Genomic DNA, 24,074 nt, shown 5'->3' with positions numbered 1-24,074 from the left:
AAAGTAAGCATACAGGTACAGCAGGCAGTGAAGAAAGCTAATGGCATGTTGGCCTTCATAACAAGGGGAGTTGAGTATATGAGCAAAGAGGTTCTTCTGCAGTTGTACAGGGCCCTAGTGAGACCCTATCTGGAATATTGTATACAGTTTTGGTCTCCAAATTTGAGGAAGGACATTCTTGCTGTGGAGGGAGTGCAGCGTAGGTTCACTGGGTTAATTCCAGGGATGGTGGGAATGTCATATGTTGAAAGATTGGAGCGACTGGGCTTGTATACACTGGAATTTAGAAGGATGAGAGGGGATCTGAATGAAACATACAAGATTATTAAGGGATTGGACACGCTAGAGGCAGGAAACATGTTCCCGATGTTGGTGGAGTCCAGAACCAGAGGCCACAGTTTAAGAATAAAGTGTAGACCATTTAGAATGGAGTTGAGGAAAAACTTTTTCACACAGAGGGTTGTGGATCTGTGGAATGCTCTGCCTGAGAAGGCAGTGGAGGCCAATTCTCTGGATTCTTTCAAGAAAGAGTTAAATAGAGCTCTTAAAGATAGTGGAGTCAAGGGATATGGGAAGAAGGCAGGAACAGGGTACAGATTGTGGATGATCAGCCATGATCACAGTGAATGGCGGTGCTGGCTCGAAGGGCCGAATGGCCTACTGCTGCACCTATTGTCTATTGACCACTACGCTGCATAGCGCCAAACCAAATGGAGAGGTACTGGCTCATTAATGAAGCCGGTAAACAAAAGAGCTTTTTGGAATTGTTGGCGCTCTTCATAAGGATGTAACAAGCCCTCTGACCTACGCTGCGACACAGGACTAATCTGATCACAGCCTCAACTTCACTTTCCTGGCTGCTTAACATAACAGCTTGACTTTTCTTTTGTCCAAAGATCGGCCTATCCCAACTCTACCTGGGCAAAGTCTGATGTCTAAACCAATTTCTGCTGTGTATAGTGTTCAAAGGGCAAGGGAGGGAGATGAAGGAATTACCTCATCCTACCTGTGATTTTCACAGCTGGTATGCTGTTTCTAAAAGTGGCTTTGAAAATGTTTTCTAAGTCCATGTTAGAACCTTCCAGAGTAATTTACAGCCACTGAGAGTGTCACTGTAGTAACATAAGCAACATACCCCGTTTGACCGTCCAGAGGTTGTTCACGAGAACAGTTCCGGGAATGAAAAGGTTAATGCGCCAGGAGTGTTTGGCTCTGGGCCTGTACTCGTTGCGGTTTACAAGACTGAGGGGAATGATCTCATTGAAACCTATTAAATATAGAATGGCCCAGACAGAGTGGGTGTGGAGAGGTTGTTTCCTACAGTGACGGAGTCTAGGATCAGCGGGTACAGCCTCAGAATAGAGGGACGTCTTTTTAGAACGGATGAGGAGGAGTTTCTTCGGCAAGAGAGAAACTCTACTTAAAGCGGATATTGATAGGTTCTTGATTAGTCAGGGTTTCAAAGCTTACGGAGAGAAGGCAGGAGAATGGGGTTGAGGGGGATAATAAATCAGCCATGATGGAATGGCGGAGCAGACTTGATGGGCTGAATGGCCTAATTCTGCTCCTACGTCTTACGCTGTTACATAGAACAAAGGGACTACAACCAGATCACGTTGTTTTACTGACCTGCTTGAGAGTTAAATGTTGGTTCTTCGGAATATGGAGCAGAGCTCCCCGGAGAATTAGAATCCAATTAAATATCACTGACGTGCTGCAAAACTTGTAGCTCTGTGTAGTCGTACAGCTCAAAAACATAAAAATCTACAGATTACAAAAATAATTAAATGGTGCACCGTAAGGAGCTGTTCGTGAATTGTTGAACTGCAGGCCTGGAGACAGACTTTCTCATGGGTGCGTGGCTGTGAGGGACGGAAGGGACTTGTTTTGCTGTTGCTTCTATTGTCTGACCAAACATTGTGGACGTGCTGTGTTGGCACCTGAATGTAAGGTGACACTTGGCACGCTAACCCCAACACATCCTGAGTCATCGGTTAGTAACACAAACTCTGTGTTTAACTAAATGCATGGGAAAGTCAGTGGGTGCTGGAAATCTACAGCAATACACGCAAAATGTTGGAGAAACACAGCAGGGCGGGCAGCTTCTAAGGAAACAAGTCAACGGTGAATGATTTGGGCCGAGACCCTTCATCAGGACTGGAAAGGAAGAGAGAAAGCGCCAGAGGGAAAATGTGGGGTGAAGGGGAAGGAGGAGAGAAGGTGATAGGTGAAGCCCCGAGTGATGGGGGTCCTAAATGATGGGTGCCATCTTTTCGAAGCATTGCCTTTTGAAGACATCCTCGATGCTGGGGAGGCTAGAGCCCTTGTTGGAGCTGGCTGAACTTACAACCCAGTGCAGCTTTTTCTGATCCTGTGCACTATTGCCTCCGTACCAGACGGTGATTCAGCCAGTTAGAATGTTCTCCACGGTACACCTGTAGAAATTGGCTAGTCTTTGGTGACATACCAAGTCCCAAACTCCTAATGAAATAATAGCCACTGGCGTACATTCTTGATAATGAAATAATAGCCACTGGCGTACATTCTTGATAATGAAATAATAGCCACTGGCTTGTGTTCTTCATAATGGCATCAATTTTTGTAAGGTTCCTTATTCAGAATTTCTGGAGGTACTGGCCACCCACTAGGCCTGGTGCTTGCCCTGCATTGAGTTGTTAATGGAGAACCACAGCACAGAAACAGCCTTTTGGCATTGTATTATCCTACGAATTGCAGATTTTCTCTTGTTTGTGATTCTAGTATCCCATCGCCCCACACCTGGGCCACAGCTCTCCATACCTCTCCTATCCATGTACCTAGTCAAGTTTCTCTTAAATGTTGGAGTGAAGCCCACGTCCGCCACTTCCACTGGCAGCTCGTTCCACACTCTCACCACCTTCTAAGTGAAGAAGTTCCCCCTCATTACCCCTTAAACATTTCACCTTTCACAGTTAAACCATGACCTCTAGTTCGGGTGTCGGCTCTTGTGCGTCACAAGATGGCGGCACAGACGGTCGCAGCAGCCTCTCTGGCTCCAATCCACAGTGAAGTTTCTTGTCCAGTTCATCTCTTCTATGATTGAAAAACACTGCGGATCATAAAAGAAAAACTTGAACTTGTATGCCAGGGTGAACTGAAGCAGTCATTTCAGTCTGGGCGTGTTTGAGTGCCTTGGGGAGGAGGGCTGACTTTGATGTTAATTGTGTTCTCCTTGGCAGCGGTCACAACAGCGGAGAATCAACCTGCCACGCTTTATTCCAGCGCAGCCTGCCGACACAGACACCAGGTGAGTGGTGGCCGGCTGGGACCGTGGTTACACCGCACACTGCGGCAACTGTTAATACTGTACCAACACCCCTTACCTTATCAATGTGGCTTCTTCTAACGCAAAGCAACCCCACTGAGGGGAGATAAATGGTTAAGATTTGAGATGTTGTGATGATTAGATTTTCATACCTGAGAGGTGAAAGGTGCTTATCGTCAAAACTGCCTGAAGTGGTGATGGTGTAGGGTTGCCAGTAAAAGTCCTCAGCCCACATACATCAATATTGACTTCAGTAGAAACTAATTCTACAACATGGAACAGGACCACGCAGTACAGGCCCTTCGGCCCACAATGTCATGCTGGCCCTTTCATCTTAAGATAAATCTGACTCTTCCCTCCCACATAGACCCATTTTTCTATCATATATGTACCTATCTAAGAGTCTGTTAAATGTCTCCAGTGTATCTCCATCTACCATCACCCCTGGCAGGGCGTTCCACGCACTCACCACTCTCTGTGCTTAAAACCAAACAAACTTGCCTCTGACATCCCCCCCCCCACACTTTCCGCCAATCACTTTATTACGCCCCCTTGAATTAGTTATTTCTGTCCTGGGGTTAAAAGAAGTCCAAACCCCTCTATCAAGTCACCCCTCACCCTCTTTCTCCCCACAGTGTAAAGCTTGTAGGTTGTTCAACCTTTCTTATGAGACCATAAGTCATAGGAGCAGAATTAGGCCATTCAGCCCATTAAGCCTGCTCTGCCATTCTGTCATGGCTGATCCCACACGCCTGCCTTCTCGCCATAACCATTGATGCCCTGACTGATCAGGAAACTATTCATGGTCTTGGCCTCCAAAGCTGTCTGTGGCAGAGCATTCCACAGTTTCACTACTCTCTGGCTAAAAAAAATTCCTTCATACCTCTGTTGTAAAGGGTTTCCCCTTGAAGCTGTGCCCTCTAGTTCTGGACACACCCACCATAGGAAACATCCTCTCCATACCCACCCCATCGAGTCTTTTTTTCAATGAGATCCACCCCCAGCCGCATCCTTCTAAATTTCGATGAGTACAGGCCCAAAGCTGCTAAACGTTACTCGTATGTTAACCCCATCATTTCCAGAATCATCCTTGTGAATCTCCTCTGGACTCTGCCCAATGACAACACGTCCTTTCTGAGATAAGGGACCCAAAACTGTTGACAATACTCTAAGTGCGGCCTGACTAGTGACTTATAAAGGCTCAGCATTATCTCTTTGCTTTTATATTCTATTCCCCTTGAGATGAATGCCAACATTGCATTTGCCTTCTTTACCACTGACTCAGCCTGTGAATTGACCTTCTGGGAGTCTTGCACGAGGACTCCTTAGTCCCGCTGCACCTCTGGTGTTTGAATTTTCTCCCCATTTAGATAATAGTCTGCACTTCTAATCCTTTTACCAAGATGCGTTATCATACATTTCCCAACACCGTATTCCATCTGCACAATTTTGCCTGTTCTACCAATTTGTCTGTCCTGCAATCGCACTGCTTCCTCAACACTACCTACCTCTCCACCTGTCCTTGTATCGTGTGCAAACTTTGCCACAATTATCATCAATTCCATTATCTAAATCATTGACAAACAATGTGAAAAGTAGTTGTCCTATTGCTGACCCCTGAGGAACACCACTTGTCCCGGGCAAGCAACCAGAAAAAGCCCCTTTTATTCCCACTCGCTGCCTCCTGCCTGTCGGCCATTGCTCTATCCATGCCAAAATGCCATTGAATTTTAGTTTGTTAAGCAGTCTCATGTGGCACCTTATCAAATTCCTTCTGAAGGTCCAAGTAAATGACATTAATTGCTTCTCCTTTGTCCACCCTGCTTGTTACTTTCTCGAAGAACTCTTAACAGATTTGTCAGGCAAGATTTCCTTTTACAGAAACCATGCTGACTTATTTTATCGTTAGTCTCCGAGTGTTCTGAAACCTCATCCTTAATAGCAGACTCCAACACTTCCCCAACTACTGAGGTTAGGCTAACTGGCCTATAATTTCCTTTCTTTTGCCTTCCTCCCTTCTTAAAGAGTGGAGTGAAATTTGCAATTTTTCAGTCCTCCGGGACCATGCCAGAATCAAGTGATTCTTGAAAGATCATGACCATTGCATCCGTTATCTCTTCAGCAACCTCTCTCAGGAGTCTGGGATGTAGTCCATCTGACCCAGGGGACTTAGCCATCTTAAGTCCTTTGAGGTTGCCTAGCACTTTTTCCTTAGTAATAGCAATGGCACTCACTCCTGTTCCCTGACACTCACAGACCTCTGCCACACTGCTAGTGTCTTCCACAATGAAGACTGATGCAAGGTACCCATTAAATTCATCTGCCATTTCTTTGTGCCCCATTACTACCTCACTAGCATCGTTTTCCAGTGGTCCAATATCAACTCTCACCTCCCTTCTACGCTTTATGTTACTGAATAAACTTTTAGTATCCTGCTTTATATTATTGGCTAGTTTGCCCTCGTGTTTCATCTTTTCCCTTCCTATGGCTCTTTAGTTACCTTTTGTTGGATTTTAAAAACGTCCCAATCATCCAGCTTTCCTTGTCAGCCACGGTTGCCTACCCCTGCCATTTGAGAACAATTTCTTCTGTGGGACATTCTACGCCTTGTGAACTATTCCCAGAAACTTCAGCCACCTCTGCTCTGCCGCCTTCTTCCCTAGTATCCTCCTCCAATCCACCTGGGCAAGTTCCTCTTTCATGCCTCTGTAATTCCCTTTATTCCATTGCAATACTGATGCATGTGACTTGTGCTTCTCCCTCTCAAATTGCAGTATGAATTCAATCATATTATGATCACTGCCTCTTGAGGGTACCTTTACATTAAGCTCCTGAATAAAATCTGGATTATTACACACAACACCCAATCTAAAAGAGCCTTTTCCCGAGTAGGCTCAAGCACAAGCTGCTCTAAAAAGCCATCTCATAGATATTCAACAAATTCCCTCTCTTGTGATCCAACACCAACCTGATTTTCCCAATCCCCTTGCATATTGAAGTCCCCATTATAGATGTGACATTACCCTTATTACATTTCCTTTGCAATCTCAACCCCGCATCTTGGCTGCTATTTGCAGATCTATGTATGATTCCCATAATGGTTTTTTTAAACTTGCGGTTTCTTAACTCCACCCACAAAGATTCGACGTTCTCTGACCCTATGTCACCTCTTTCTAAAGATGTAATTCCATCTCTTACCAACAGATCCACACCACCGCCTGTGCCCTCCTGCCTGTCCTTTCAGTACGAAGTATGTCCTTGATACTGAGCTCTCAGTGTGACTTTCTTTCAGCCACGACACAATGTCATACTGACCAATTTCTAATTGCGCACGAGCTCCGAATGCTACGCGCATTTAAATACAGCGCCTTAAGTTCTACGTTCATCACCTTTTTGAATTTTGCCTCAGTCTGCATTTGTACGAAATGGTTGGCTTGTCCTTCCTTACATTCATGTTACACCCATCATCTACTTGTAAACCTGCTGGCTCAACCTCAGCTCTATCATCCTGGTTCCCATCTCCCTGCCATATTAATTTAAACCACTCCCAACAGCACTATCAAACCTGCCTGCAAGGATATTGGTCCCCCTCCGATTCAAGTGCAACCCTTCCCTTCTGTACAGGCATATTGGCCCCAGAAGTGGTCCCAATGATCCAGAAATCGGAATCCCTGCCCCCTGCACCGATTCTTCAGCCATGCATTTATCTGCCACCTCATTCAATTCCTATCCTCACTGTCGTGTGGCACAGGCAGCAATGCCAAGATTACTACCCTTGAGGTAAACGCCATCCCCTTCTCGCAATTCCTCCGTCTCCGCCGCATCTGCTCTCAGGATGAGGCTTTTCATTCTAGGACGAGGGAGATGTCTTCCTTTTTTAAAGAAAGGGGCTTCCCTTCCTCCACTATCAACTCTGCTCTTAAACGCATCTCCCCCATTTCACATACATCTGCTCTCACTCCATCCTCTTGCCACCCCACTAGGAATAGGGTTCCCCTAGTCCTCCCCTACCACCCCACCAGCCTCCGGGTCCAACATATTATTCTCCGTATCTTCCGCCATCTCCAACGGGATCCCACCACTAAGCACATCTTTCCCTCCCCGCCTCTCTCTGCATTCCGCAGGGATCGCTCCCTACACAACTCCCTTGTCCATTCGTCCCCCCCATCCCTCCCCACTGATCTCCCTCCTGGCACTTATCCGTGTAAGCGGAACAAGTGCTACACATGCCCTTACACTTCCTCCCTTACCAGCATTCAGGGCCCCAAACAGTCCTTCCAGGTGAGGCAACACTTCACCTGTGAGTCGACTGGGGTGATATACTGCGTCCGGTGCTCCCGATGTGGCCTTTTATATATTGGCGAGACCCGACGCAGACTGGGAGACCGCTTTGCTGTACATCTACGCTCTGTCCGCCAGAGAAAGCAGGATCTCCCAGAACCACACATTTTAATTCCACATCCCATTCCCATTCTGACATGTCTATCCACGGCCTTCTCTACTGTAAAGATGAAGCCACACTCAGGTTGGAGGAACAACACCTTATATTCCGTCTGGGTAGCCTCCAACCTGATGACATGAACATCGACTTCTCTAACTTCCGCTAAGGCCCCACTTCCTCCTCGTACCCCATCTGTTACTCATTTTTATGCACACATTCTTTCTCTCACTCTCCTTTTTCTCCCTCTGTCCCTCTGAATATACCTCTTGCCCATCCTCTGGGTCCCCCCCCCCCCTTGTCTTTCTTCCCGGACCTCCTGGCCCATGATCCTCTCGTATCCCCTTTTGCCTATCACCTGTCCAGCTCTTGGCTCCATCCCTCCCCCTCCTGTCTTCTCCTATCATTTTGGATCTCCCCCTCCCCCTCCAACTTTCAAATCCCTTACTCACTCTTCCTTCAGTTAGTCCTGACGAAGGGTCTCGGCCTGAAACGTCGACTGTACCTCTTCCTACAGATGCTGCTTGGCCTGCTGCGTTCACCAGCAACTTTGATGTGTGTTCCTTGAATTTCCGGCATCTGCAGAATTCCTGTTGTTTGTACTACCCTTGAGGTCCTGGTTCTCAGCTTCCTTCCTATCTGCCTGTATTCTGTTTTCAGGACCCCCTCCCTTTTTCTACTTGTGTCGATGGTACCAATTTGTACCACGACTTCTGGCTGCTCACCCTCCCTTTTCAGGATATTGTGGACATGTTCAGAAACATCGCAGACCTTGACAGAGAGGTACCGTCTAGCGGAGCGGTCATCGTATATGCAATGAAGAGGATGGCAGCACTTGGGAGGCAAACTAACAACTGTTTCTTTTTCACATCAACAGAATCACCCATCTCTCCCCCCAACTTTAGTGTCCCCTATTACTGTTCCCATCCTCTTCGTTGCATATACGATGACCGCCCCGCTAGACGGTGCCTCTCTTTTATGGAGTCTGGGTTTTTCAAGCTCCACTCTGGACCTGTGCAGGATCATGAGACATGATCTCTAATCTAGGTCTATCCTGTTAAATCTCCTCTGTGCCCTCTCTTAAGCTTCCACATCCTTCCAGTAATGAGGTGACTGGAACTGAGAGCATGCGGAGTGCCCTTCACCTTTCCTGTGCACTGTGTCCCATTGCCTCATTGTTCTTTTTGCTGAACAGGTTGACCTCCAGTCAGCTGCAGGTGTACCAGAGCCCGGAGCAGAGTTACTACGATTTCATGGACGCTATCGACAGGAGGGAAGACACCTTCTACGTGGTTTCTTTTCGAAGGGTAACTATTCTGGGGTTCTGTCATTCAAATGAAAAGTCAAATCAGAAACAGTCTTCAGCAAATAAAAGCTGTGCACAAATTGAACTTCCAACTGATACTTTGTGGCTGGTGAAGTCAATCACTGGGAGTGGGACATTCAGACTCTGTCCCATGAAACTACAGATAATAGATGAATGTTTCCTGCTATTGTTAGAGATCCCCATCGTGTAATGCACAGTTTACAGATCTGTTGTGTCATTTAACCTGGTCAGTTGTATCCTGATGGAGCCGTCCCACAACACTGCAACACAAGGGATACATTCTGGGTGCTCGAGTTTGTGCTTAGAGGCTTGTAGAGCAAACATCAGTACTGAATATTCAAAGGAGTTTGCTAGTTGGGATTTGCTACCATTGTAAAAATGTACTTCCGTAAATTTACCTGAGTACATTCAGCATCAGCTTTAACATCACTGACATATGTCGTGAAACTAGTTGGTCTGCGGCAGCAGTACATGGCAATAATAAAAAACTATAAATTATAATGAGAAAAATATATATACAGGTAATTAAATTAAGAAAGTAGTGCAAAAAGAGAACAAAAAATAGTGAAGTAATGTTCATGGATTCATTGTCCATTCAGAAATCTGATGGCGGGAGGAAAGAAGCTGTTCCTGAAATGTTGAGTTGGGTCTTCAGGCTCCTTTACCTGCTCCCTGACAGTAGCAATGACAGGAAGGCATGTTCTGGGTGCCTAATGATGGATGACATTTTCTTGAGGGATTACCTTTTGAAGGTGTCCTCAAAGCCGAGGAGGCTAGTCCCTATACTCTATACCCCATCAGGAAGGCCTCAAAGCTCTCCACTTCCTTCTCAGTAAAAGAACCAACCAGTCCCCCTCCAACTCCACCCTCCTCCATCTGGCAGAACTGGCCCTCACCCTCAACCGCTTCTGTGTTGGCTCCTCCCACTTTCTCCAGACTCAAGGGGTAGCTAAGGGCACCCACGTGGGCCCAGCTATGCCTGCCTCTTCGTTAGCTGTGTAGAACAGTCCATGTTCCAGGCCTTCCCAGGTAATGCTGCCCAGCTCTTCCTCTGCTACATTGATGACTGTATTGGTGTTGCTTCATGCACCCATGCTGAGCTCGTCAATTTCATCAACTTTGCCTCTAGCTTCCACTATGCCCTTAAATTCACTTGGTCCATTTCTGACACATTGACCTCTCTGTCTCCATCTCTGGAGACAAACTGTTAACCAACATCTTTTATAACTACCAATTTCCATGGTTATCTTAACTATACGTTTTCCCATCCTATCTCCTGTAAAAATGCCATTTCCGTTTCTCAGTTCCTTTGCCTCCACTGCATCTGTTCTTAGGATGTGGCTTTCTTTTCCAGGACATCAGAGATGTCCTCCTCCTTCAAAGAACGGGTCTTTCCCTTCTTCCACTATTGATGCTGCCCTGACCTACATCTCCTCCATTTCCCAAGCATTCTCTGTGATTCCATCTTCCCATCACTTTACCTGTAACAGTTCATTTTGTCCTTGCCTACCAACCCATGAGCCTCCGCATTCAACACATCATCCACCATCTCCAAAGGGATTCTCGGCAACTGTTGCAATCTCCAAAGGGATCTTACCACTAAACATATCTTTACCTCCCCACCTTCTCTGCTTTCCACAGTGATTTAGATTTAGATTATGAAGACACGCAGTCCTCTTTTGTTGTCATTTAGTAATGCATGCATTAAGAAATGATGCAATATTTCCTCCGGTGTGATATCACAAAACACAGGACAGACCAAGACTGAAAAAAACCTAACAAAGCCACATAATTATAACATATAGTTACAACAGTGCAACAATACCATAACTTGATGAAGAAGTCCATGAGCACAGTAAAAAGTTCAAAGTCTCTCAAATGTCCTACATCTCACCCAGACGGGAGAAGGAAGAAAAACTCTCCCTGCCACGCCCAACCACAGTCCGACTCTGAGACATCCGAAAACTTCGAGCTCTGATCAGCGCTCCGACACCGAGTACTGAGCACTATCTCTATCCGAACGATTCGACCTCCATCTCGGTCGCCAACAGCAGACAAAGCCAGGGATTTTGAAGCCTTCCCTCCAAAAGATTCCCGATCACGCAGTAACAACAGCAGTGAACTGGCGTTTCAGAAATTCTTCCAGATGTTCCTCTGTGCTTTCACGTCCGTCTCCATCAAATCAGAATTATCCACAGCCCCTATTTAATGGATACGATATCATTTTTCACCGGAGGGCTGCACACACGTGGCAGGCTGCTCTCTCTCCTCCCGCCTGTATCACTCCCTCCCTAACTCCCTTGTCCATTTGTCCCTCCCCACTGACCTTCCTCCGGGCACTTATCCTTGCAACTGGCCTAAGCAATACACCTTCTCATTCACCTCCTCCATTCTCCATCATCTCCATTCAGGTCTTCAAACAGTCCTTCCAGGTGAGATGCTGGCTGACCTGCAAATCTGCTGGGGTCACCTGTTTCCAGTGCTCACAGCGTGGCCCCCTCCACAGTGGTGAGACCCATCCCTAAATGGGGGACTGCCTGGTCGAACACCTCTGCTCCATCTGCCACAAGCAGAACTGTCCGGTGGCCAAACGTTTTAATTCCCATTCCCACTCCGACATCTCGTTCCATGTACCAAGATGAGGCCGCCCTCGGGGTGGAGAAGCAACACCTTGTGTTCCATCTGGGTAGTCTCCAACCGTGTATATTGATTTCTCCTTATGGTAAAATTAAATCTTCCCTCCCCCTCTATTCCCCACTCTAGCCTCTTACCTCTTCTCACCTGTCTCCCTCCCTCTGGGTCTCCTACTCTTTCCTTTCTCCTGCGGACCATTCTCCTTTCCTATCTGCTTCCTTCTCTTCCAGCCCTTCGTCCCACCTGGCTTCACCTGTCACCTTCTAGCTCCCCTCTCCTTTTTATTCTGGTATCTTCCCCATTCCTTTTCAGTCCTGAAGAAGGGTCACGGCCTGTTTATTCATTTCCATAGATGCTGCCTGACCTGCTGAGTTCCTCCAGCATTTCCTGTGTGTTGCTGGGGAGATTTGTACCTGTGACAGAGCTGGCTGAATTTACAACTTTCTGCAGCTTGTTCCGACCCTGTGCAGTGCTGCATCCATAACAAACAGTGATGCAATCAGTTAGAATGCTCTCCGTAGTACATCTGTGGAAATCTGCACGAGCCTTTGGAGATATACCAAGTCTCCTCAACTCCTGATGAAATATCGTTGCTGTCGTGCCTTCTTTGTAATTGCATCAATATATTGGGCCCAGGACAGATCATCAGAGATGTTGACACCCAGGAATGTGAAACTGCTCACCCTTTCCACTTCTGATTCCTCAATGAGGATTGGAGTGTGTTCCCTCAACTTCCCCTTTGTGAAGTCCACAATCAATTCCATGGTCTTATGGATGCTGAGAGCCAAGTTGTTGCTGCAACACCACTCAACCAGCAGATTTATCTTGCTCCTGTACGCCTCCTTGTCACCATCCAAAATTCTGCCAAGAATAGTCATGTCATCGGCAAATTTATAGATGGCATTTGAGCTGTGCCTAGCCATGGGTGTAGAGAGAGCAGAGAAGTGAGTCAAGCACTATCCTTGAGATACACTAGTGTTGACTGTCAGTTAGGAGCAAATGTTATTTCCAACCTGCACAGACCGTGGTCTTCTGGTGAGGAAGTCTTACAGGGGAAGGGACAGAGACCCAGGTTTTGGAGCTTGTTGATTAGAATTGAGGGTATGATTGGGTTGAACACTGAGCCTGATATAGGTATTGCTATTGTCCGGGTAATCCAAGGATAAGTGGAGAGCCAATGAGATTGTATTTACTGTAGACTTTGTGGCGATAGACAATTTGCAGTGGGATGTTGAGCCTGTTCATCCTGCTCTTCGTGGGCACTGCTATGATTATCGCCCTTTCGAAACAGCTGGGAACCTCTGACTGCAGCAGAGAGAGATTGAAAATGTCCTTTAGCACACCTGCCATTTGGTTGGCACAGGTTTTCAAGGTACGTCATCATGAGAGTTCACCCTCCGACGTTGGCCTCTGAGACAGAGATCACAGAGTCACCAGGGGTTCACACAGATGTAGTTTGATTCTCCCTTTCAAAGAGTGCATAACTCACCTGGGCGTAAAGCATCATGATTATAGGACAGGAGTTTGAATTATGGTTACTGAATTATCATTATCTTAGTGTTGAAGAAGCATAAAACATCATGTCGGAGAGAGGGGTTCTGTTGAATTCTCCTGGATACACTCTCTCTCTCTACTGGAGGTTTGATGTGAGAATAAAGATCTCTATATTTCCCAGTTACAGATTCCATCTAACCCAGTTTTAGTGGTCCACAACACTTGTCACAACCTACCCAGCACGTTCAGTTTCTTCGTGTGTTGTTGGTGTGATCAGGCGGTCTCTTACATCCTCATTTTGTACTCTCCTCTCTGCAGGACCATCTGCTGTTGCCTGCCATCAGTCACAACAAGACCAACCGGCCAAAGATGTCTCTGGTCATGCCAGCTATGCCAGTCAATGGTATGCATTTTGCCCTGCTCTGGGTACCCCACCTTGTGCATCACTTTAAAGCGGGGCTGAATATCAGCTTATCTGTGGCTAATATGTGGTGAATATGGCTAACTCGAGGGGCATAACTTAATTTCTATGAAGGGCTGGTTAGAGGAGTATTGTGTTCAGTTCTGATCACCTCAATAAAGTATGACTATGACTTATAGGAAGAATGTGGACGCTTTAGAGAGGGTGCAGAGGAGCTTTACCAGGATCCAAGAGCTTATCTTATGATAGGTTAAGGAATCCAAGGCTTTTCTCTTTGGAATGAGGGAGGATCGGAGGTGACTTGATAGAGGTGTACAAGATGATGAGGCATACATCGAGTGAACAGGCGGAGATGCTTTCCCCAGGAAATCACTAATACAATGATCATAATTTTACAGTGATTGGAGGAACGTGCAGGGGGATGTCAGAGGTCGTTTTTCTATACAGAGAGTGCTGGGTGTGTGGAACGCACTGCTGAGGGTGATGTGAGAGGCAGGTGCCTTATGGATATTTAAGAGATAATTAGAAATATTAAGATATTTCTCAGAAAGAAAAATGGAGGACTATATAGGAGGGAAGAGTTAGATTGATCAGAATCAGGTTTAATATCACTGGCATATGACATGAAACTTATTAACTTTGTTGCAGCAGGAATAGAGGTGAAAAACAGTGAATTACAGTAAGTATATACAGTTGCAAGAAAAAGTTTGTGAACCCTTTGCAGTTACCTGATTTTCTGCATTACTCATAAAATGTGGTCTGATCTTCATCTCAGTCACAATAATAGACAAACACAATCTGCTTAAGCTAATAACACGCAGACAGTTGTACTACTACTCATCAATACTGAGTGCACCATTTAAACAATCACAGCCTAGGTTCAAAACGTATGTGAACCTCTGGGGTAATGCTTTCTACAAAAGCGATTTGGAATCAGGTGTTCCAATCAATGAGATGAGATTGGAGCTGTGGGTTGTAGAGGTGCCCTGACCTAAATATATAAAAAAAGTCGGTTACTGACAGAGCTTTTTTCAAAAAATATTTGATTATGTACACCGTGCCCCGATGAAAACGGCTTTCAGAGGGCCCTGGAAGAAGAATTGTAGTGATGCATGAAGCTGCAAAAGGCTAGAAAAGCAATTCTGAAGACCTGACTACAGTAAAAGAAATTATCTACAAATGGAGGGAACCCAGTACTGTTGCTACTCTCCCTAGGAATATCCTGCAAAGATTGCACCAAGAGCACAATGTGCCATGCTGAAGGAGGTGATAAAGAACCCAAGGATAACAGTAATAGACCTGCAGAAATCTCTAGAACTTGCTAAGGTCTCTTTTCATGTGTCCACTATAAGAAAAACACTGAACAAGAATGGTTCTTCATGGAAGGACACCACAAAGGAAATCACTACTCTCCAATCAAAACATTGCTGCTCATCTGAAGTTCGCAAAAGATTACCTGGATGTTCCATAACCCTTCTAGGACAATGGTCTGTGGACAGATGAGACAAAAGTTGAAGTTTTTGGCAGAAATGCCACCTCTATTTTGGAGGAAAAAGGACACTGCACACCAGCACTAAAACCTCATCCCAACAGTGAAGCACGGTGGAAGAAGCATCATGGTTTGGGGCTGCTTTGCTGCCTCAGGGCCCGGACAGCTTGCAATTATTGAGAGAACAATGAATTCAATATTGTATCAAGACATTTTACAGAACAATATCAGGGTATTGGTCCGTCACCTGAAGCTTAATAGAAGTTGGATGATGTAAGAAGACAATGGTCCAAAACACAAGAGCAAATCACCAAAGGAATAGTTTAAAATGAAGAAAATTTACAATTTGCAATGGCCAAGTCAGAGTTCAGACCTTAACCCTGAGATGCTGTGGAATGAGCTGAAGTGAGCTGTTCATGCAAGGTGTTCCAGAAATATTGATGAACTGAAACAGTGGAGGATTGGTCTAAAGTTCCTCCTCACCATCGTACAAGTCTGATCAGCAGCTACAGGAAATGTTTGGTGAAGGTTATTGCTGCTAAAGGAGGTTCTACCGAAAAGGATCTCTTGCTTTCCTGGTACATCTGAAGAATAAGCTCTTCACGTCAGGTACAGGTATCGATTCTAACTGAAGTTTCAATTACAAACTCTGCCATCTTCTTCAGGGATGATGCCTGGGCCGTGTCTAGCCAGGTGGTGCTTATACCACTGTATTCTGCTCCTCCTGACTGATTAGTCCTCATCTAATCAGCTTTCCACTCTCCCACCCTTTTTTGCAATCGAATTCCAGTTCTTATGTAGACCATAAGACAAAGGAGCAGAAGTAGGCCATTCGGCCCATCGAGTCTGCTCCGCCATTTTATCATGAGCTGATCCATTCTCCTATTTAGTCCCACTCCCCCGCCTTCTCACCATAACCCTTGATGCCCTGGCTACTCAGATACTTATCAATCTCTGCCTTAAATACACCCAATGACTTGGCCTCCACTGCTGCCTGTGGCACCAAATTCCATAGATTCACCACCCTCTGACTAAAAAAATTTCTTCGCATTTCTGTTCTGAATGGGCGCCCTTCAATCCTTAAGTCATGCCCTCTCGTACTAGACTCCCCCATCATGGGAAACAACTTTGCCACATCCACTCTGTCACTCTGTCCTGCCTTTTAACATTCGAAATATTTCTATGAGGTCCCTCCTCATTCTTCTAAACTCCAAGGAATGCAGTCCAAGAGCGGACAAACGTTCCTCATATGTTAACCCTCTCATTCCCAGAATCATTCTAGTGAATCCTCTCTGTACCCTCTCCAACGTCAGCACATCCTTTCTTAAATAAGGAGACCAAAACTGCCCACAGTACTCCAAGTGAGGTCTCACCAGCGCCTTAGAGAGCCTCAACATCACATCCCTGTAGAGTGAGACCTTCATCTTTGTTAAAGTTCTTTTCCTCTAGTTTTATTTCAGTGGCTTCTTTCACCAGACCGTCCCAAAATCCATATTGGCACGGCACAGGAGTTTTGTGCCGTCGAAGTCATTGCATTGAGAGTTTGGGAAATTAGTTCAATCACAAAAGCTCGGTTGCTGTTGCAAAGTTCACAGTAGATTTATTAGCGAGGTACATGGATGTCACCTTATACAAGCCGAGACTCTTTCTCTTGGGGCATGCTCAGTAAATCCAAGAGACATAATAGAATCATTGAACAAAATGGACAAACAACTGGTGTGCAAAATGCAGCAATCTGTGCAATACAAAAAGGGAAAAAAATTGTTATAAGTAAATAAATAAGCAACAAATAGCAAGAACGTGAAATAAAGAGTCCTTGAAAGTGTGTCCGTTGGTGAGGGAACCGTTCATTGTTGGGGTGAGTGAAGTTGTCCTCTCTGGTTGAAGAGTCTGATAAGTGTTTCTGAACCTGGTGGTGTGAGTCCTGAGGCTCCTGTATCTCCTGCCTGATGGTGGCAGCGAGGGGAAGCGTGTTCTGGGTGGTGGCGGTCCCTGCTGTCCTGTGCCCACGCTCTGTAGTTGTGCTACACAGTGCACTTACAAGATAAGGAGACAGAAGAGATGGCAGGTACTGGAATCTGCAGCAAGAAACAATCTGCTAGAGGAGGTCGGGCAGCAGTCTGGACTAGAGAGCATGACTTGTGAGGGTAGGTTGAACAAACTGGGGCTTTTCTCTTTGGAGAGAAGGAGGATGAGAGGTGACTTGATCGGGTGCCCAAGATGATAAGAGATACAGATGGAATGAACAGTCAGAAGACTTTTTTTCCCAGAGCTGAAATGGCTAATATAAGAGGGCATAATTTTAAAGTGATTGGAGGAAATTATAGGGGGGCTGTCAGGGGTTTCTTTTTTACACAGAGAGTGGTGAGTGCATGAAACGAGCTGCCGAGGTTGGTAGTAGAGGCAGATACATTAAGGACATTTAAGAGACTCCAAGATAAACATGTGGATGACAGAAAAATGGAGGGTTATGTGGGAGGGAAGGGTTAAATTGATCTCAGAGTTGGTTAAAAGGTTGGCACAGCATTGTGGGCCGAAGGGCCTGTGCTGGGCGAAGTTCTATGTTCTTTAATGATGTACCTGCGTTTTGAAAGTGTGCAGTCAGTGTCTGATGGTATGGTACGTGTGCCCCCCCTCCAGAGAGCCTGTACAACACGACGCAGGGTTACGAGGTGATGATGCAGATCGACTGTGAGGTGATGGACACCAAGATCATCCAGATTAAGAGCTCCTCTGTGCCGCCCTCCCTCCGCCAGCCCCAGGACAACAGGACCAGCTCCTTCCACTCCCACAGCGGAGCCGGCAGGCCACCCAGCCCAGGCGGGCTTCAGCCGCGTCCGCAGACGGTCACCGCACCCAGCAGCAAGGACCCCCTCTTCCTTTCCACAGAAGGCGAAGTGTAGCGGTGGAAGCCTCTGACTCTCCTTGAAACAAACTTATTCGGGGTGGTGGGGGGTGGGGGCCTGAGGTTTTTTCTTCGTTGTTTTCTCCGCACCTTCTTCCCTTACAGCCCCCGGCAACTCTGCTTTCCGCCGCCTTTTACGGGCAATAGTGGGTGCTGGGTGGATAGGATTGTGTTTGGAGGCTACAAAGGGAAAGGCCTCCCAGCACCTTCTGGTGTTGGGGCCTCACACTTCTGAACTGTGGCCAGCAGTGCCTTGCCACCCGGAAGGCGGGTCCTTGTATGAACCCTGGGGGGGGGGTTGAGGTGGGGTGGGGCAGGACGACCAACATTCCATCGACTTTGCACTAATTTCAGCTAATTCCATCGGCATTTGACTGTGAAGAAGTTCTGCTTGGGGAGAAGCAATTCCATGGGGAGAAAGCCCAGCACTGTTTTATTGGACGTGAGGGAATTGACAGCTGGGGAAATTTGTCATCCTGCCCCATCACATGTATTCAGTTCTGTGCACTGTACAGCAGTTATGACCACGTTGGTGTGGTTATCTGGAGCGTACGTTGTATTCACAGGGTTGGGTTTCGGTTCACAGGGTTACAGAGTGGAACAGAAATACCAGTGCAGTCCCAGCACCCACACGCTTTGTAGAATTCCAAAGTACTGCGAAGGTGACGGCTGGAATCGTCACTTCTACACTTGCAAAGATTCCAAGTTATGACACGGGCCCAGCTGATCCGGCACAGGAGAACTGGACAGGTTTACTGAGCTGATCTGCACAGCAGGAAGTCTGGTCAAATTACAGTGGATTCCCATTCATTGGGACACATCAGGACCAAGTACATTTTGTCCCAATAAGCAGCTGCCCCTATTAACTGATGTTTCATGGAAATAGTTAAAAAGATGAACTACAGTTTAACTGAGTAACAAATTGTGTATTTAAATGAAATACAGAACAAATCAGAACACTATCAATAGCACTACAGTACTAAAAAAAACTGTATTAGTTCCTAATAGTTATCGACAGAGGAATTCATCCAGTGTACACAGCCGTGTTCTTTTTATTAAGTGTAAATGTACAAAATCAGCACAGACACCTGGTTCAGATAATGGACTGCCTCCATATAATGCTTTCGATCAATGCATCCTCCAAATCTTCATTTTCATTGTTGATGCCTTCAGATTCTTCATAGTGCCTAACTTGTTGAAGTAGTGAAATTGTTTCATTTTCATGCCATGACTTTTCTGGCATCTCCAAGCCTGAATGCTTGAAACCACAGTGAGCAAGACTGTTCAGCGACAGTCTCCTGCTCCAGTTTAGTGGCCTGGTGTCCCAAATGATTTGTCAGGGCGTGAAAGGTTATGGAGAGAAGGCAAGAGATTGGGGTTGAGAGAGAAATGGATCAGCCATGATGAAATGGCAGAGCAGACTCGATGGGCTGAATGGCCTAATTCTGCTCCTATGTCTTATGGTCAAATAAACGCAGGGAAAAGCGGGCTATTTTCTTGATTAGTTTTTGTTCTTTAAGAGTTGTCCCAAATAATTGGCTGCCCTGATTAACAAATGGCCCAATTAACTGGAATCCACTGTATTCAATTTCATTAAATATATCCTGTCCAGGCACAGTCAACAGGTTCATATTGGTCCCAGTTTAATTGTCTGGAAATGCTTACTCACTTTTGAGGAGAAGTTCATAAAAACCTATCGAAGTGTGTTTGCAGTTTTGTGACTATGGAGCAGAGGATGGAGGTTTCACTGTCGACATGCTCGACTTTTATCATGTAGACCTGCTCATTGGGGTGTGTGTGTGCGTGCATTATCTTTTGTACAGCTCATGTTGTATTTTAATATTATGTTTTTGTCTTTTAATTTCGAATCAAGAGTTCCTGACTGCAGTGCTAAGTTTGGGGCAAAGCCTTCTCTGCAATAAGGTCACTAGGCTGAGAATTGGACCTGTTCCATATTGTCAAAATTGCTGGCACAGCCCAGCTCTAAAAGACAAAGAAGGGAGAAAGACGAGCAGCTGTGTCCTCCCAAAGTGTAGAATCGCTGCCAAGTTGCAATTTCACTCGAGTTGTCAGTGAGCAGGGTGAATGTGTAACAAAAACGCCAACTTGTTAATCAGCCTCGCTGTCTCTCTGTATATATGCCGAAATTTGTGATTTTTTAAAATTGTGTAATTTATTATTTAGCCATGTGTCTTTGTGCAGTGTGCAGGCTTGGTTTTGCAGAGTTGAAGGACAGTCTGACCCAGAGATGTGCCAAGTCCCTCTGCCCACGTTCAGCCCTTCCACTTCAAGTTCAGGTTTATCGTCATCTGACTCTACGGACGATATATACAACCAAATGGAACGATGTTAATGTTCAGTAGTGTTTTGTAGTCATAGAAAAGACCAACAGGACAAGAAATTGGTTGGAGCCAGAGTGGCTGCTGGGTCCATGTGGGTTACCATCTTGTCCTCAGTAAGAATCTCCCCTGCCCTCACCATCTGTACTGCGCATAACCTTTCTTACCCCCCCCCCTTCCCACAGACCACAGCCGCCTCCTCCCCACCACACCCCTCCCTCTTAGATTCCTCTTGGCTGGCAGCAGACAGAAGTCATTTGCCACCTGAGCCCATTCACTCATCCAGCTACGTTACATCTGGAGTAACAAGGAGCTGGAGGAACTCTATGGAGATGAGTAAACAGTCGACGTTTCATGCCGAGATCCGTCATCAGGATTGGATCGGACTGGCTTCTGCCACCTTCCTTTCCAGTCCTAATGAACGGAGGGTCTGAGCCCGAAACATCGACCGTTTATTCCTCTCCATAGATGCTGCCTGACCTGCCGAGTTCCTCCAGCATTTTGTATCTTTATCTAATTTCTGTAACCAAGACAATCTCTCTAGGAAAAAAAATTAATTCAATTTCATGGTGGTCTGGAGGAGTGTTTATCAGGGAATGTAATCACTTTGTGCTTTCCTCAGTTGGTCCTTGTTTTTCTTTTAAGTATTCAGTGCTATTTGGAGTTTAATCTACAGAAAGTCCCACACTTGTCCTACCTGGGTGACTGGAGATGTTGGGGCCTGTTCTCCTTCGAATGAGCGAAGTAGAGGATTGGGACACTCCAAATAAGGGGTACTACTGAGGAGAGGCCCTTCCTAACTCAGGCAATAAATCTTTAACATTCTCTCTACCCCAGAGAGGCAACGTCTAACACTGATGTTGATAGGTAGCTGAACTCAGAGTTGAAAGATTGGGGTATCTAGCAGGAAGTGGAGGCACAGCATCAGTTGTAACCTCATTACTAATACCACAAGACGTAGGAGCAAAATTAGGCCATTCAGCCCATTGAGTCTGCTCTACCACTCCATCATGGCTGATATATTATCTCTGTCAACCCCATTCTCCCGCCTGACTACCTGACTACGAACCTATCCACCTCTGCTTTAAATATACCCAGCAACTTGGCCTCCACAGCTGTCTACAACAATGAATTCCACAGACTCACAACCCTATGGCAAAAGAAATTCCTCCTCATCTCTGTTCTAAATGGACACCCCTCTGTTCTGAGGCTGTGCCCTCTGCTCCACATCCACTCTATTGAGGCCATAGAAACCATAGAAACTACAGCACAGAAACAGGCCTTTTGGCCCTTGGCTGTGCCGAACCATTTTCTGCCTAGTCCCACTGACCTGCACACGGACCATATCCCTCCATACACCTCCCATCCATGTATCTGTCCAATTTATTCTTAAATGTTAAAAAAGAACCCGCATTTACCACCTCGCCTGGCAGCTCATTCCACACTCCCACCACTCTGTGTGAAGAAGCCCCCCCCAATGTTCCCTTTAAACTTTTCCCCCCTCACCCTTAACCCAAGTCCTCTGGTTTTTTTCTCCCCTTGCCTCAGTGGAAAAAGCCTGCTTGCATTCACTCTATCTATGCCCATCATAATTTTATATACCTCTATCAAATCTCCCCTCATTCTTCTACGCTCCAGGGAATAGAGTCCTAATTATTCTGTAACTGAGTTTCTCAAGTCCCAGCAACATCCTTGTAAACTTTCTCTGCACTCTTTCAAACTTATTTATATCTTTCCTGTAATTTGGTGACCAAAACTGAACACAATACTCCAGATTCGGCCTCACCAATGCCTTATACAACCTCATCATAACATTCCAGCTCTTATACTCAATACTTTGATTAATAAAGGCCAATGTACCAAAAGGCCGTTCAGTATTTACATGGCAGAGCAGGCTCGGGGGGCCAAATGGCCACTGCCTGCCCCTTGGGTTTTCCAGGTCCCAGGGCCATGTCATGGTGTGGTGATCCTTCTCCCTGTCTTCAGTAGGTAGCTCGGTGAGAAGAAAACAGAGGCCCCTCAGTGTAACAACCGAGGGAGGTGGATCAAAGTCCATCACGGTGCCTTTCGGACTGTTTGTAGTAGTAGTAGTAGTAGTAGTCATACTTTATTGATCCCGGGGGATGACTAACCAAAATTTTGTGGAAATCTAACCAAACTCTGCTGAGCAATGTCGGGGCTCTCTCTGATGACTGGATGTTCGAGTAGGAGTAACCGCAGAACTCCACAATCACGTCCGCCCTTTCTCTGACATGAGTCTAAACCAGGCTTGTTCCTGACATGCCTGTTGCTGAATGAAAGAGCAGAGTAAATGACTCAACTGTAACCCTTGAGCTAACTTTGAAGAAATGCTATCAATGCACTTAAAACATAGAACATTACAGGCCCTTCAGCCCGCAATATTCTGCTGTCCTTTTTCCCCCTCGCATGGCCCTCCATTTCTCTATCATCCATGTGCCTTTCTAAGAATCTCTGAAATGTCCCGAATGTATCTGTACCACCACCCCAGCAGGCTGTTCCATGTAAAGAACGCACCCCTGACATCCCCTCCCCGCCCAGTACTTTCCTCCAGTCACCTGAAAATGAGGTGAACCCCCCCCCCCCATATTAGCCATTTCTGCCCTGAGAAAGTTGTAGTTTTCTTGTCCCCTACCCTCCACAATCCGCATGTCGGGGAATACTTATTGGACCTTTTGAAAGCAGAGCTTGATAGCTTCTTGATTAGTCAGGGCCTCAAAGGTTACAGGGAGAAGGCCAAAGAATGGGGTTGAGAGGAATAATAAATCAGCCACGGTGGAATAGCAGAGCAGGCTCGATGGGCTGAATGGCCTATTTCTGCTCCTAAGTCTTAGTCTTGTAGTCTTAGCTTGACATCCCCTGTGAAAGGTTATGTTTCCTTCTTTTCCCACTCCACCAGTTAACTCCTTCGATCATCTTTGTCATCTGAGTCCTTCCCCATTGGAAGGGATGACAGGCCTGGAATGAATGAATGTTTCTTCCACACCTTGCGGCGCATCAGGTGGGAACCTTGCCGTTCTGTTTAGCATTTGCCCATTGCTAGTTCGACGCTCAGCCCTCAGCCCAGCGCGGATGGAGAGCGTGCGAGGACCACTGACTGCCGGCCATCCACACATGGAGTGAGAGGAGAGTAAATACCCAGTCCAGTCATAAACACAGATTCTACAGATGCTGGAAATCCAGACTGGCGCATGCAAAATACTGGAGGAATACGCAGTCGACGTGTGACCCCTTATCTGGACTCCACAGATGCTACTTGGCCTGCTGAGTTCCTCCGGCATTTAGCGTGTGTTCCCCCAGTCTCAGTCGCTGATTCATTGCTGTTTACACAGTGGGCATGGAAGTGTAGATCTGGCCAGCTGAAATGAGGAGAGTCCAAAGAATGAGATTGAGTCCTGTTCCTTACTCAGGCCGACCCTGAACAGAGGGCGGTCCTGATGTTTGTTGCTGAAGTGTGACGAGTTCCCCTGCGTCAGCAGCAAGGTGGTCGGTGCTCTTCATACCAGCGGGGTCGGTTGCGACTGAACTTTACAAATGAGAAGGGTGGTGGATGCGGTTGCATTGGGGGTAAGTGTGTCGGTGAGGGAGAGGTAGTCATGACCAGCAGTTCCTGACTTGACTCTATGCAACGATCTGTTATGTTGGGATTTGTTTTTTTTTTAATCTGCATTAATTGTGTTGTTTGTAATAAAAGTGTTGGACAGA

At 46.2% G+C, this 24,074-nt stretch overlaps 1 protein-coding gene across 2 annotated transcripts in view; it reads left to right on the top strand.

Moving 5' to 3' along the window:
* LOC140198312 (cyclic AMP-dependent transcription factor ATF-6 beta-like) overlaps positions 1-24,074 on the top strand; it is a 116,696-nt gene extending 92,622 nt beyond the window's left edge. The window contains exons 13-16 of one of the 2 annotated variants that reach the window (XM_072259386.1): positions 3,219-3,286; positions 8,938-9,049; positions 13,516-13,600; positions 17,748-24,074. In XM_072259386.1, coding sequence (XP_072115487.1) covers positions 3,219-3,286; positions 8,938-9,049; positions 13,516-13,600; positions 17,748-18,010 — 528 coding nt within the window. In that variant the 3' untranslated portion in view covers positions 18,011-24,074. The remainder of the gene's footprint in view (positions 1-3,218; positions 3,287-8,937; positions 9,050-13,515; positions 13,601-17,747) is intronic. The other variant, XM_072259387.1, reaches the window with a different exon arrangement.

Source organism: Mobula birostris, chromosome 5, assembly GCF_030028105.1.
Source record: "Mobula birostris isolate sMobBir1 chromosome 5, sMobBir1.hap1, whole genome shotgun sequence".
Classification (NCBI taxonomy): domain Eukaryota; kingdom Metazoa; phylum Chordata; class Chondrichthyes; order Myliobatiformes; family Myliobatidae; genus Mobula; species Mobula birostris.
This window is presented reverse-complemented; position numbering and strand designations above follow the sequence as displayed.